Source organism: Purpureocillium lilacinum (assembly GCF_023168085.1).
Source record: "Purpureocillium lilacinum CBS 284.36 DNA, scaffold_8, whole genome shotgun sequence".
In the NCBI taxonomy this organism is placed as follows: Eukaryota; Fungi; Ascomycota; class Sordariomycetes; order Hypocreales; family Ophiocordycipitaceae; genus Purpureocillium; species Purpureocillium lilacinum.
Window position 1 is genome coordinate 725,850 of NW_027072118.1, and position 16,094 is coordinate 741,943.

General features: G+C 53.9%; 2 protein-coding genes across 2 annotated transcripts; one reads left to right on the forward strand and one right to left on the reverse strand.

The window, feature by feature from the left end:
* Positions 1-6,455: 6,455 nt before the first annotated feature.
* PLICBS_010094 (cytoplasmic and mitochondrial histidine tRNA synthetase) lies at positions 6,456-7,652 on the reverse strand (the record flags this gene model as incomplete). Its single annotated transcript, XM_018317111.2, has 1 exon — positions 6,456-7,652. One exon carries the CDS (start codon positions 7,650-7,652, stop codon positions 6,456-6,458), a length of 1,197 nt encoding a protein of 398 aa, XP_018182636.2.
* A 7,445-nt stretch (positions 7,653-15,097) lies between these two features.
* PLICBS_010095 (uncharacterized protein) lies at positions 15,098-16,030 on the forward strand (the record flags this gene model as incomplete). Its single annotated transcript, XM_065601797.1, has 2 exons — positions 15,098-15,104; positions 15,627-16,030. 2 exons carry the CDS (start codon positions 15,098-15,100, stop codon positions 16,028-16,030), a joined length of 411 nt encoding a protein of 136 aa, XP_065457869.1.
* Positions 16,031-16,094: the final 64 nt, after the last annotated feature.

The window sequence follows — 16,094 nt, forward strand, 5'->3', positions numbered from 1 at the left end:
GGGATGTTTTGCCGCAGATCAGCCACCTCCCATACCGCATGGTTTCGATCTAACCGAAGCTTTGCATCGAAAAGGCCGGCGTATGGCGCGCCATTTCCTCTTTCCTTTCTGCCCGATTCCGTTATATGTTCCGACTGATTAAGCTTGTCGTGCGCCACTTCCATGACTTCTGTTGCAATATCCGGTGTACCGGCTGGCTGTAATGTGAGGCCGTTTGTGCACTCTAACTTTGAGTAAGGCTTCTCACTCTCTTTCTCACCAGCAGCTGGCTTTGTCGTGTCGGCCTCCTTTGCTGCTATGTTTGCTTGTACGTCTGGCTGTGGGTTTACCACAGTTTGCCCCTTCGATGCCAACTCTGTCTTATGCGGCTTGTCTGTGCCCAGCTGCTCGTAGACACTCATGAGACAGGCATGCAGAAGACACTCGTAATGAAGCCATTGATCGCAACTTGGATTTGAGCAGCCAATCAATATTTTGTCCGGATTGGCAGGCATTTTGCAATAACATGTGAGATCGACAGTCTAGCACCGAAAGATTAGCCTTTTGCCATATGTAGATGGGATCCCGTAGGTCATACCGAGAGCTCAGACGTTCGACAGTCAAATGCTTGCCGCCAGTACAGCGAATCTTGCACCGCTTCATCGTCCGACTCCACCCACTGCCTGACTTGAGCGCGCATAACAACACTGACAGCCTCGATGATATCCACTGGCTCTCAGTTAGTGACGGTTCGCATTAGATAGGAGAGACAGCTGACTGTGGTTGGACGCTATTAACTCGTTTTGTCCATGGTAAGCTTGGCGTCCTGATACCAGCTTGTTGTTGTCGAGTGCCTTGGAAGGCAAGTCGTTTGGTGAGTACATCCAGCAAATACGAGCATAGACGTGGTGTTGATCCCGCGCCCTGATCTCAAGTATTTTGGCCACCCAGCAGTCGGCGAGCTGGAGCAAGCCGTGATGTTCGGACCCCCCATCGCTAGTCTTATGTTGTGCGATGGCCCGATCGGTCGCCACATAAACAAAATCTTCATTGTAGTACTTCACGCTGTTCACTGAAGGTGCTTCATTGTTATCATTCTGATCGCCAGAGAGATGCACTGTTGGGAGTCTTACAAACAAAGCTGTTGTAGCGTGTCATGTCAGACCACCGCTTATGCGGCTCGACGATATACGCCAAGTCCATTGTGTCATGCGTCAAAAACCTTCCCTTGGGCTGGAAGGGCGATCTTTGCAATAGCTCTTGCTCGGTTTCTCGAGTGTCGCGCTTTCGCTTCCGCTTGGTCGACACTGTCACCACCGAAAAGGGACACTGGGCGCGGTTTTTGCCTTTGGCCATGCGGCGCCCTCGTCCCGCCGCTGGATTCATCGTCGAGACGATGACATGGCAATGCAGTGGAGGGTCTTGGCGCGGTTGACTGTCTTCTTGTGAAGGCATGATTGAAATGGAATCAGAAAGTGGGGCATCACTCGTCAACGATGAGATTGATTGGATGTCGTCCATAATTATGTGGGACTTTGTTATGTTTTGAGCAAGCGCGTGAGTGAAGGCTTTGAGGGTTCTCTGCCTTCCGAAATTCTGAGCCGTGCCGGAAATACTAGACTCGGCGGCCATGATGTAGAGTTTTTGTGACTATGGGCATGGGCATTGTTGACAGGGCCACAAAGGGCTCCGCGTTTAGATATGAGGACCATTAGGTGCGAAAAGTGGGCATTCTCGTGCAGCAACAGGAGTGGGAGCGACGCCAATATGTGCCAGATCACTCGAAGGTCGGTAGAGGCCTTGACTCGTAGTGGCACCAGCAACGCCTGGAAATGGATTCAGCTAGTTCCCTCGTCACAGGGGTTGATAAATGCACTGTTCGTGTTTGAGCATCCAGTGTGGCATCCCCAGCGGCAGGCACTGAGCTGATCAGTGGCCAAAACCCTCATAAGAAGGTACCAGCTCAAATAGTGATGGCGCAATTTTTCGCGAGACCTAACGCGTATGTGCACTTTATGGCTGTATGCACACAACTCGCTGATGTGAGCTCTTATACATAGGGTTTGACGGGGGCCTCGAGTCGCGGCAGGATGGAGGGTTCGAGTGGCTCTCTGCTAGCGAAGGGACTCTGTGGCAGATGCGCCAGTAGCTCCGGCGCTCCGGCTAATCGCGCGACTTTGGGTGAGCCGGGTGAGCCATGCAGGTGTGGTCGCGCGACTTAGGTGAGCTAGGCATCTCTGTAGCGCAAGAGGAGGGGCGGCTGGCAGTCACCCTGCATAACTGCACGCCATTGGTCCTCGCGTTATAAACGGTGCCGCGACTCCCTCGACCATCCGCGTTAAGATACGCTCACGATCCTGTCGTCGCCAACCTCATGTAGCGCGCGTTAAGCTTCCCGTTAAACGAAGCACGCCTACTTATTTTAACCGAGTGTCGCCGCATAGAGACATCCGGACGTCGCCTATGCAAACCGCCCGATGGCCCCGCCATTGCCCGACTCTCCTAAGATCGATTCCATCGAACTTCCTCCCCGTTCTCGGTATCGATAGATACGTCTCGGGCGAATGTGCCATGCGACGAAGGGCAACCGACCGACTAACGCCCGTTTTAGTAGTATGAAGGAAACGTTATGCGTTATGGACGGATATGACGCACCGATCGGACGATTCTCCCTATAACGCCGCGGCGGATAACGGTTGCATATTGGTGTAGTACGCGTTATGAGCTTGTCATTAGATGGTGCCGGTCAGCTTGGACTGAGAGATGGCTGCCCTGACTAGGGTTTGACTAGCGCTTGATCGGTGACACGAGGCGTCGCACATGATGACCTTGCGACCAACACACCTCCGCCCGGCATCTGCGTGTCATGGCGGAGACAAGTCTCAACATGGCTTGGTATAAGTCCAACGGAGGAGGAATTGCCTCTACCCACGGGACAGAGCGTTGGATGAGGCGAATTGCATTTTTCAACTCCGCCCGGCTTCTTCATTGACTACAAATCGAGGTATGTGCTAGGAAGCAACGCAGCAGCCCTCAAACTTCGTGAGAGTCTCAAATGCTCGCGCGACGCCCTCGACACCCAAATCGCCCCAGGGCTGGTATGCTCCTGCTGCCAGGCTCGACGACCTCCAGATCCCGCATCATTTGCACCATGAGAGCTATTTGTCGCTCATCTGCCTGTCTGGACGCCGCAGGTCGGTGCTTATACGTCGAGCAGCGACGATTGGAAACTCCGCCGTATACGATATGGTGCAGGCCATCTCTTCGTGGAAGACTGCGACGGGCGAACCTCTGTTGAAGGTATGCTCTCGTAGCTTCCAAGGCGGCGTCGTCTAAGGGCTTGATGTACCCCAACTTCTCCTGACGCATCATGTCCGAGTCATCGGCTGCCGTTGCATTGCTGGTGGGCGTGAACACGGCGGACACCTTGTTGTTCTGCGCTGCTGCAACGGCGGTATCGTCGACCGATCCCCCCTGGAGATTGCTGCTATCAAATCGCGGCTCACAGTCGATCTTCATGTCGTCTGCTGCCGGGCTTTGACCGTCGGGCCGATTGGCGGTAACACATGTTGCCGGGGATGTGTTCATGTTCGAGGCTTCGGCTGTGATCAGGCTCACCGGTGATGACCGTGTTTCGCATGGTGCTGAAGGAAAGAAAAGGCACAAGGAGCTACGAAGAAGCGGGGGAACAGAGCTGGATATATATTGCTGGGTGATGCCTTGATTTGTTGGAAGAGCCTCGGAACATCAGCTGACCCTGGCGGCATCAACGAGCGGTGCTATGTGTGCAGCTTTGGAGCCCCCGAGGCCGTCATTGGGCAAGAGCGTCCGCAACAAGGAAGAAGGCTGCCAGGGCAAGGCTCAGCATTGGCACTTTCGAGCGCCAGGCCATGCACGAGATATGTTGCAGGTGCAGGCTAGTCGAGAGACTATCGGTTTCGACCATGGGAGGGACCACGGCATCTTCACAAAGATGCCTGGACCGCGCCTCTTCCCTCGTGTGTCTGATTGGAGACTCCGCCAGCATCATCCAGCATCTCAACACCACAAAAACGGCGCCAATTGACATCGACACGAGCGGGCAGCTTTCACCGGGAGAACAACAGCATGACAATACTCTTCCGTACTACGGGACTTTTGGCCATCCACACGGAAGTACGATACGCAGCAACGGTGCACATCCAGTGCTGTGTCTCGCCAAACACCACGCCATGTGCGCCGCATGGCCGAGAAGCACACAAATACTATGCAACCACCGCGCAAGAACTGCAGAGTGGAACCCCACAGCATGACTCTGCACCCTTCTCCATCACCGGCTTCTACGAAATATGATGCAGATGACGCCCACAAGGTTGCACAGTTTGGGGAGTGAGCATTGGAGGATGTCCCCCTCAAACGCATTATGGCCACCGGCGTGGCAGCGTTAAGCTACAGTTTGACTTAATCTACGCGCCAAACACTATACGCCCAGCCACACTGTCCAAGGAGATCCTAAGGGTCGCGTTAGGTGCGGTACTCCACGCATTTAAATTGCCGGAGGGGCGTTGAACGCTGGGGGAGGAACTGTTCGCACAACCGATGCTTCAGTCGTAACTGTTTCGGTCGCGTGAAGTGCCGCGCATAGCGATAGGGGGCTGATGTCGCCGTCTGTGGTTGCCGGAGCTACGTATTGAGGACCGCTAGGTCTGTGAAGCGACGACTTTGGAGGCTCAACTAAGTACCAATAGTGTCCGGGAGGCGTGCAACCCAATCTTCAACCCCGCGCAAAACATCCAGAGTCCTTGTACATCTATCTCTGGCACCGTGTTCCTATGTTATAGTGTCGGGATCTTCCTTTTTTTCTCTTTCGCTGGCGACCGAGTTAACTCCTCAGCCGAGTACTTCGTCCGTACCGGCGGTCGGCGCTGCTGGCTTTCGGCGGAGTAAGTGGCCCGGTGGCCGGTGAGCCGGTCGTCTGCCCTATATTTCTCGTTCCTAAACGTCGTCACGGCCCCACCCCTTCTGAGCGGCGCAGTGCCCCGTTTCTCAATCATTTGCCCGGAGCAGCTTCCGTCTGGATCGATCTGTTAACGTCAACCCCCAGTGGATTGAAGGGGTTCGTTGCCGATCTCATCTGGAGCTGGTTCTTCCCCCGCGCGGGTTTCCCCTTTAACGTATCGGATAAGCGATTACGCATATCCGCTCCTAAACGGGTTGTCCTGTGTCGCCCAGTTCTAGTCTAGATGGCTCGCTACCGCTCCGCTGACCCATACGGCTCTTAAAGATCTCGAGTATAGCTACGTCACTAGCTGACCTGCCTGGCCTCTTTCCCCGCCTGCATATGGCTTTGTTCGATAGATCTATAAAGGAGCCTCCTAGCTCACTAAACCCACGCGTATATCCCGACGCCACGGACTTGTTAAATTTCCTATAGTTCAGCTTCGCTTAGATAAGCACACGACCCGGCATGGACTCGATACTTATGGTATCTAGGTATCCTTTTAAGCGACGAACTTTCAACGGCAAGAAGTCGCTCGCATCGAATAAGCTCGCTGGCTAATGGGGCGGCACGTATCGCTGAACGATGGCTTGATGGCGAAAGAGCAAGAAAGCTTTCCACCGTCTATAGGCATATCTAGACAAAATGACTTTTCTTTGAGGTATATAGATGGAACCATGGCCGACCTTGACGCTGGGAGATTTAGTACGAGCACGAGCACGAACGGGAGTGTGAGCGTCATGTAGCTATCCGACCCGTTCTACGCCCAAGCGCCTAGTGCTCCCCCTACAAACTCGTCGTCTGGCAGCATCGACAGCAGCTTGCCAGAAGAGTTGGCTCTCGACGAGAGCCAAGTCTCCGACCCTCTATCGCCAAGGACCAAACCGACCTCGGCCAAGAAGCGCGGTCGCCCACGCAAAACTCAAGCAGCTGCTAGCACCGCGAATGTCGATAGCGCCATCAACACGAGGACCAGTCGCCTCACCAATGCGAGAAGCGTAGCTAATGCTTCGGGCGGAGAGGACCCGAAGACGGTACGCGTCCGCGAAAAGAACCGTATTGCCGCCGATAAGTGCCGTTCGCGGAGACGGCAAGAGGAGGATAAGCTTAAGTCTTATCACGAGGATCTCGAACAGGAGCATCGGAGGCTATCCGCGGCGCTATCGGAGCTAATGGCGGAGACGTTTATTCTCAAGAACATGTTGATGGAACATGGCAGTTATGATTGCCGACTGATACAGGACTACCTGAAGGATTCGGCGTCGGAGTGGGTGGCCAAAAAACCAAAGTCATCAGCCTCACCTGCCGGAGCACTCGGGGCAGGTCCAGCTTAACATTCATTCGAATTGCATGTGGCAAGGGGTGTGGAGATAACCTTGGGGGGCTCGCGACCTCCTAAAGTTGGCGAAGGAAGGGAATACCCAAGCCCACACGGGCCCACCCGTCGCAGCCGGGATGGAGAGAGTAAGAAATAGCCGATCGCATCGCTGTCGGAGTCTTAATAGTCGATAACAGTGTCCAATATGTGAAGATCAGATCTCGTGCCAAGCAGCTTTCGAACCTCTTCCACCATATCATCCAATAACACCAGCTCTCCACCATTCCCTTTTACCGGTTCGGCCCCTCTGACCTTGTGTTCTGACTGCCCCAACCGCTTCAATCTGACCTGACAGGCAGCAGCTTCTTCTCGACCCAGGATAAGGCCCAACGGTACGCCTTCTGCGGCCTTGAACTGCTGTGTCATTTTTGGCTTGACTTTTGGAAAGAACTCGGCGCGTATGCCAGCACTCCAAAGTCTCTGAGCGATTGACATGCGTTCGATCAGAAGTCCAGTGCAATCTTTGTCGCCCAGAGCAATGATGTAGACTTGAATACCACGATCTGGTGTTAAAGTCTCGCTCCGTTGTCGAGCTTCCAGTATGGTGAGTATACGGTCAACACCGAAGGAAATACCCACACAAGGTATCTGCTTCTTGCCGTACATGCCGACCAAATCATCGTATCGACCACCAGCAGCGAGACTACCCACTTGAGTAATGGGTGCTTCTGCCTCGGGCTTTTTACCTGAAGCAGCACTCTCCTTGGGCTTGGGGGGCAGACTAACAACCTCGTATATCAAGCCAGTATAGTAGTCGAGACCTCGGGCAAGCGAAAGATCAAAGGAAACCTTGTCAGAGATGCCAAAGGCATCCACGTACGATGCAAGTAGTTTCATGTCGTAGATACCCTGCTCGACTTGCTTGTTTGCAAGTAATTCGGGCTTGGAGTTCAATAGGGTCAAAGTGTCAGGTATGGTGCCAGCGTGGCGAACATATTCGCCGATCCGGTCGGCAACATCTGCAGCCAAACCCTTTTCAATCATCTCCCTTTTGACACCCTGCCAAGATGACTTATCAAGTTTGTCGATTGCAGAACTGATCGTTCGAATCTTGCCTTCTGTGACACCGGCGACTGCAAATATGCCGTCCAGTACTTGCCTGTGATTCAACTTGATAGTAACATCAAGCTTCAAAGCATCAAAAACCTCGACGATGATACGCAAGACCTCAGCATCGGCAACCATGGGGTCATGAACGCCAGCGATATCGAAATCACATTGGTGAAACTCGCGAAAACGTCCTCGAGCAATAGCCGGCTGATCTCTTCGATAGACCTTAGCGATGTGATAACGCTTGACTGACTCGATGTTGTTCATGGCAAGCCAACGAGCGAACGGCACAGTTAGGTCGTAACGCAAGGAGCAGATCTCCCCCCCTTGGTCCTGCAAATCGTAGATAAGTTTGGAGTCTTCGCCGTACTCTTCAGCGTTGTTAGTTGCTTGACCGCTGAAAGTAAAGGCTCTGTGCCCTCGGCAGGTGACTGCGCCTACTTTCGGAAAGGATTCCTTTCAGCTCGAACACGGGAGTGTCAAGGGGGGTACCGCCGTGCTTCCTGAAGACATCAATGACCCTCTTGCTACAAGATGCATAAGCTGTTTGGTCTCGACTGAAGTCTCTTTGGTGTTGGAATCATTGTCCGGTCAAGACGTACAAAACTTCATCACGGATAAGGATATCGCGTCCACTCCAATCTCTCGTGCCCTTAGGGGTCTTCAGCGTAACCGTCGGGGAGCGAGATGCGCTAACAGATCGGGTGTCCATTTTCATATCCGCCGATCGATGTTGTGCAGCAGTTTTGAATCAATCAATGGTGGAGGGGTTGTGGAAACTCAAGAGAACGAGCTTCGGTACGGGCCCGTCTGGCTGAAGATGCCAACGCGTCTGTTCTACTCACATAGGATGGCAGAGCCGTTCCACCCCGTCTTGCTGGAAAGGGTATATATATATATGGTGTAGTTTTTAATCTCTGCAGTTGCGTATCGCCTACCGATCGGCTTTGGCCGCCATGTCGATCTACTTCAGCTTTTCCGGCTAGCCGGCCCCCCCGGGGCCCCCCAGGGTGGCCGGCCCTATGTAGTCGGCGCTGCGACCGTCCACCGTCAGCCAGCCGTCCCCTCGGACTCTTGCCTTCTAAGGCTAGCGTGCGACTAACGAGCGGCTCGGCTTGCTACAATCATCATTCGTTGGCATCTGCTCAAGTTCGTCCTCTGCTGCCCATATAGCGTTCCGCCCAACCAACGTGAAAATGCCAGAACCAACTACCTTCCTAAACCATAAGCCTGTTGGGCACTTTTGAATCCTATCACAAGTTGTCATCAATAGGCAGTCCTGGCGTGCAGCGCATATCCTCTTCTACGGTTAGCGCGCTCGGCCAATGCGACTAAAAGCGGCTCGGCTTGCTACGATCATCATTCGTTGGCATCGGCTCAAGTTCGTCCTCTGCTGCCCAAATAGCTGCTCATATAGTGTTCCGCCCAACCAACGTGAAAATGCCAGAACCAACTACCTTCCTAAACCAAAAGCCTGTTGGACACTTTTGAATCCTATCACAAGCTGTCATCAACAGGCAGTCCTGGCGTGCAGCGCAAAGCCTCTTCTAAGACCGGCTCAAATTGCTACGTCGATGTTTGGGACGGGCTCGAGTACTTCCTTCCCGACTCCAGACGGAAACGTTTTCTGGCTCCCACATTCCTGCAGTTGCCGGCTAGATATGCATCGTGCCGTGTCAGCATGACCAACGAGTTCGTTGGCCGTGATATCCATAACACGTAGACTGCCAACAGCTCAGGAGTACACATCAATGGCTGGGAAGCCCATGTCTATCGATAACTATAAGAGTTGTGTTTATTCTCTTCAGATGAACGAATCCAGAACCATTCTACTACCTACCGGATCGAAAGTGCATTCGTGAAAGCCATTACTTGAACACCGCTGCCTACTTCCTATCTCAATATCTTCGCTGCCTCTTATCTCTACTATCTGTTACGGAAGAGGAAGAATGAAGTTTGCCAAGGTTACAGCTCTGTCTGCCTTGGCGGTCGCAACGGTCGTGTCTGGGGCACCAGCGGTAGTCACGGCCGGCATGAGCCGCAGCGACAACATCGCAAAACGTGTGCCCAGCTGGCTAAACTGCTTCCATGACGACGGAGCGGCAGCCCGGGCACGCTGCACAGGCCGCTGTGATAACAATGGACACATCAGATGGAATGAGTCGCTCTGCACCGAAGCAGAAGCCAGACCTATGGAATATGGTTGTTATTGCGAAGCCGTATCGTGCGGACCCTTCGCTTGCGGCAAGGACGAACAGGACAAGGACAAGGATCAAGGTGAAAATACAGGAAACTCTTGATGTGCAGAAGGTCCAAGCGCACGCTTGATCCACCTGATCCACGAGGAGTCGATTGTCGGGGGGGCAGACAATGACGACGCTGGCAGATTGAATGATAATCGCCACTACCGATAGTGCAACCTGTTGAAGTGACGAAGAGATAAACATTTCGAAACACAAACGACATTGACATGAATTGTGATCAGAACGCACTATTAGTATTGGAACGGAAACAGACGGGAAGTCATAGTTGTCCTATTCTCTTGAACACGTGAGCTAGTCAGCTACATTGTGAGCGCCGTCGTCGCTTTCTCGTGTACATGCTCATGAGTCTTTTCTATATTTTCAGCATCCCTCGAACAAGGTCCTGTTAGTATCCCTCCGCCACTCATTCAAGCCCAGTGCAGCGACCACTTTGTGCCATGTGTTTATGTGTGGCCGTTTATACGACCAAGTTCCTCGATCATGGCGAATATCACGGATCCTGATGGACTAGATCTGCGATTCCGCGACGCCCTTGATGTCCACGACGTCTTTGCTGTAGTGTGTTTCCGTGTTCGTCTCGATAGGAACAATTGTTCAATACCACGCCTCCTCCTATGCAAGAACTAACTAGCAACTCGCCCTCTTCAGCGGGCAGAGCCATTGCAGCCTTCCAGCATCAGCCGCCCAAGACACATTCTCCGCCCGATCAAAGACCCATATACATCCATTTTCATTTGGCCATCTGTAAAATGCCAAGCCCTGTGCTAGTCTCCGCACGACACAATAGTTGTCCCTGCCGAGACTGGCAGCGGGCTCGGCTTTGGAGTAACCAGCTTGACCGTCTGACTCCATCGTGCCGCTGCGCGCTCTCCTGCATCAGCCTTGAGCCATCAGAGAGGGTGTTAGAACACCAATGGCTCCCAGAATGCTGAGCCTATCGTGAGAAGTATTTACCTGGCTCGGTCAGTATCTACCGAGAACAGTCAGCGAGGATGAGCATATACAGAAGACGGCGAGAAAGGGAAGCCGTGTGGATCTTCCCCTCGTGCTTAACATCGGCACCCCGCCGGGCGAGGGCCACGAGGCCTAGTATCACAACGTGCACCCAAGCACAAGCGGCAACTGCTGGAGCTAGCCACAGGGCATCCCGCAGACTCGACAACATTTTCCAGGGATTACCCAAACTTCAATGCCCTTGCTGTTGCAAGTGGGACATCGTATGCCTGGTAACTGTCCGATGACCCTACTTAGTCTGTCTCTCACGGCAGAGGACGTGGTCGTCGGGGATAGCTAACCTTGCCACACTCCGGCTGCATCACTGCCTCTAAGGCTCAATATCGACATATATTCCGTCAATATACTTCTAATATCGAGCTTGTGAGCCGATGGCAAGTTGTCCGCATAGCAAACCCATAGGTAGAAACGGCACCTTGAAATATATAGTGGACAAAGGTAGGCTATGTCCACTTGATGGATGAAGCCATAAGCACGTTATATAGTGCAATATCAAGCAAATGCACGTGATGGAATAGCCGCTGGCAACCTCACGAAGTTCTAGTGAGACATGGCGGCGAAAAAAGTAGCCAACTTTCGTGAAACCGAATGACACTGCATTAGACATCGAGGTCTAGACCTTGAAGGAAAGGCAATGGCGGTGCTAGCGTGAGTGGCCGCGCGACGCTGAGCCTGGGGAATGTAAGTGTCGCCAACTGACGGTAAAGCGGGTGAAGGGTACACGAGCTAAGTTCTAGATCGTGTCTAGACCTATTCTAGACCTCGTCTTCGCTGGCGCTGTAGACACAACACTGTCAACCGCACAATAGCATAATCAGGTTGTTTTCCAGCTAGTCACAGGGAGAAGGCACACAACCCACGCCAGCGGAGGTACATGCCCTGCACTGCGATGGATAATGACAGCACAGGCGACACAATTACTGACTCCGATGGTCCCAGCAGCGGCACTGCCGCAAGGTCCCCCGACGCCGGATCCTCCTCAACTCAGCATGTCAAGTCGCACTCAGACGAAAATGTCGGTAAGCCAGGCCAGCAACACAGCAGCGCCGTAGCGCAGCTGCTAGCGGGCTTTTGGACGGTGATTGAGACCACATGGGACTCGATGCAAGGAATGAACAATCTGCACGCGAGACGCTGGAGCCACCGTATATCGTCACTCAAGCCTGATTCGTTGGAAACCATCGGTAATCGCTGTACGGACTGAATGGCGAAGCCAGTAACGGCTTCACTTCTCTTGCCTAACATCCATCAGTCGGCGACATGTATGTCCAGAAGCATTTTGTAGACTTGATCGTGTCACTGTCTGGTCTCGCCCTGGACGCTCAAGAGTACAGTAGGACCTGGTGTGCTGCAGTGACTTCAGCCAACTTTGCGCAGCTACCAGGTCGGCGGTGAGCGACATTGGAGAGCCACTTTGAGACATGAATGTCTTCGAGCCCCAGCACCGGTCGCGGCTCGTCCTAGCCCGCTGTTGCGGAATGGGCGTTTACTGTTTCTCACGAATCGTCTCGTCATATGATGGGTTTGCCGCCTTCATGGAGCAAATCCCTCCCCCACCGCCTAACAAAGCAAAGCTGAGTACAAGGCAACACTCAGGTTCTTGCGGTATGCTAACCATGGCCGTCTCAATCATGTCTTAAAGCTTGTCACGGCCATTACGACGTCATTCATCTGTCCATGCGCCTTCCCCGCCGCGGGCACGGTTCGCTTAGCATTACCGTCCGGCGACCATGTTCAAGCCGCTGACAAGAATGTGATTAAGCGACTCAGGACTCGTCCAATCGCTAACACGGCAGTGTACTCGCATGCGGTAATTGCGGAAATAGCTTCTATAAATTGCTGCAACCCTGTGAAATTGTTCCAAATTTTGAGGCCTCTTCTTGTGCGCCCCTGCGCAAGTGGTCATCAACAAATGGCACATCATGGACGCACGTGCAGCTGCACGCCAGCAAGCTTCCGTGAACCTGGAGTACCGACCATCATGACGGCTTCCTCGGACATGGAATTGGAGCGCGAGACATCTCGATCCGGTCCTGGGAAATATGTGTTGCGCCAGCCTAAGCGAGGCGGGCTGCTTAAGACCTATCTGAGCATCCAACATTTACCCAGCAAGAAATCGATTTGCCCAGGTCAGCAGATTCCAAAAAGGGTCCGGTTTGTGGGAGTTCCCGCGCACGACTCTGATCCAGGAGATACGCGGCTCATTCGGGGACGCACTGAGCATTGCGTCGAAGATCAGCACGGCAGGTCAAGCGTTGCGACTGATGAACGGACGGAGTGGAGCGCAGGTCAGATGCCCTTACGTTCAATGGATGAGGGGCGGGCCAGCCAGGGGCTCCTGCACCGTTTAAGTTCACTCTAAGATGCTAAAATATGGCGAGGCATGAAGTATGAGCGAAAGGCGCAAGGGCCATTTGCCGGTTGGCTGGTATCGCAGGGCACCATCATCACCCTTGACGGAGAGGAATATGTTGAGTATCGCGTGCTGGTCAAGCCTGCTGTTTACTCTCATTCTCTCAGGGGCAGTTCGTGCGTATCGACGGCAACATGCGCTCTAATCGCGGAGCACTTTCACTAGGTCTCAGCGTCCTGAAGCATCAACTTGGGTATTATGGTACATTGAAGTACGAGTCGACTACCTTGCTCTGGACCACGCCCTATAGCGACCCTGGCAACCACCGCAGTCTCTAGCTAGGCATGGCCTTGACGCGCCCCTTGGCACGCCCTTTTAATCTTTGTATAATACAGCCCACAAGCGTTACACAGCGTCATTGCACTGTTTGGGCCACTCCTCCATTCGGGCGTTTCGATCGTACCGCAGCAGTCACAGCGCACATCGAGGGTAATGGCCTGCGCAGGACGTCAGCTCAAACTCTTTCCGACGCTGGATTGTAGACACACTTTTAGCCTTGGTAATCTGGCAAGAGCTCGTTTTGACCTCAGTCCGTTTCTGTTCACGTTGAAAACCGCAGCCGGTCTCTTGGTAGTGAGTACCAAAAGCCGGAACAAGCCATAACACGAACGGGAGCAATCATAATATACCTCAGTTGCTGTAATGCATGACCTATAAAGTCTGCGTACGAAAGCATGTCGGAAACCTCTCGTTTGTGGGCAAGCATTCCGGTACATTGAACGGCCCAGACCGAAGCGAAACCCTTTTCTCGTACGTCTCCGCAAACTTTGTGATGACTTGCGCGGCGAGTCTGGTCTGTGAGAGGCTGGAAACGCATGCGTCGATGAGGCGATATCCGTCTTGGCCAATGCTGTCGGAAAAGAACTGATGACGATATATCCTTTTCTGCCGCCGGCTTCGATGACCGATTTGAATGGCAAGGCCAGAGCCTCTCTCGCTGGCTTCGCTTGGCAATTTTGCCATCTCCAATCCTGCAAGCTCCCAAGGCCTGCGGTGCACGAGTGGCTCATTACTACTTAATGAAGACAATGCTGCTAGACGGACGGGACTAATCGCGCGTCGTTCAAGGGTAACATGAACATTTAGAAGACCTGTACCAATTGTGGTGGATGACACGGCTGGATCCTGTCTGGTGTAACCTCGCTCATTCATGGGCCGTACCTGTTGCTGTCTAGCCATGCAATGGACAGTGAGCAAGTTCACGACATTGAGTACCACCGGCGACTGCTCATCTGGAAACGGGCGGCCGTCAATGTGGTGACTGCTTACCTACAAGTTTGGTCAGTTGCAGCCATCTTGAATTGTTTGACACCAGCTGAAGGCAAACGGATGTCTTTTCCTCGCTGCGGCAACGGATCGTAGACGACGGTTTCTGGACCCACGAGAATATCTCGTATCGGCGGCAGCGACTGATCGCCCCGAAGTCTGTCTCTTCCGGTCATTGTGAACAAAGAAACGGCAGTAATGTCATGCAAAATGCATATTTGTATGTTGCCAATTGCCGTTTACTATGTATACTGCACCAGGTGCCAATGGCGCAGCACGGGGCCTTTGTATGGAAGCAGCCCCGCATTTACAAAGGGGGCTTCTTCAGCCAAGGGCAATTTAGGGACCTGGGCCGGCCATGCTTTCTTTATTACGGCGATTGACTATCGCCTCTCACCCGCCGATGTTTGCCTGAGGCAGACTGATAGCGACGGCCAATCTTTCTGGTGCAGTAGGGCAGGGGTGCTATCAGCCACAAAGTGACTGATCGCTCCATGAATGCATCACGAGAGCCACTTGCAAGAATGGAGCCGTCTTCTAGGCACCGGCAAGGAGCTGAAGCTTTGCGCCTCGCTCCAGGCCGTGGGCCGGCAAGACGGCCCGCACCGGTGCGCTAAGCCACTGTCGCTTAGCTTGCGGAGGCTGCAGGCTGACTCGGTGCAGCACAGGCATCTCTCCAGCTGGGCTGAACTAAAGTGCACTAAACTGGACCTAAGTATTCCTACTCGGTTGTAGCCACTAATTTAACCGCAGCTATGCCCGGTGAGCGGGGTCTGGCAGACAGCCGACGTGGCCGGATTAACCTCCGGCCGCCCCACCTCGCCAGCGCAATGTAAACAAAACCCCGCGGAAGTCCAAGCAGCCTGGGACTAATGGTTCAAGAGCCCGCGACAGATGCGACGGGAGCGGCCCAGCTTGAGCGTCGAGAGCAAATTCATTCCTAGTGGCGATTCTACACCTGTTACTCAAGTTACTGAGCTGTCGTCACGACGAAGCCAGTCGCAAAGCCGCCCACGAAACCGGCCACGACAAGAAACGTCCCAGTGCCTGTGATTGAGGAGACTCGGTGCGTGGCTGAGGGGTGGCCCGCAGACATAGATGACAGACGGAAATCACTCACCGACCAGGCGAAGGGGGTCGGCACGAATAAGGCGCTCGCAACAAAAGCAAGGTGAACGGCCCGTACCGCGTCGGACGCGAAAGGCCTTGCGACAAGAACCCAAGAGCGCAACGCCACGACATCAAGCCGAGAGAGGTGGTTAGATAGAGCTTCCACCAGTGCAGAAAATCCTGTGCAGCAAGTCGGGCGCGACGTCGACACCGTCTGGCGGGCCATCACGCAGCCGGATCGCCTCGCCCTCTGGTTCGCGCCTGTGTCAGGGGACCTCGTGCTCGGCGGTCAGTACCATGTGCAAGGCAATGCGCCGGGCACGATCCGGCGCTGTGACCCGGGCAGCGTTCTCGAGCTGACGTGGGAGTTTGGCGACGACGTGAGCTACGTGCGCGTCTCGTTGGCCGCGAGTCAGCGATCGAACGGCGCGGCGGCTTTGACCCTCGAACATGAGACGCCCGTGACAGATCACTGGGCTAAATTCGTTCCCGGGGCAGGCGGCGTCGGCTGGGACATGGCGCTCGCGGGTCTGGAGTCGTATCTTGAAGAAACGGAGCTGCCGCGGGACGAAGACTGATGGGCCGACGCTGCAGAGCCGAGGGCTTTTCTGGAGGGCAGCAGCGCGGCTTGGCGAGCGGCGG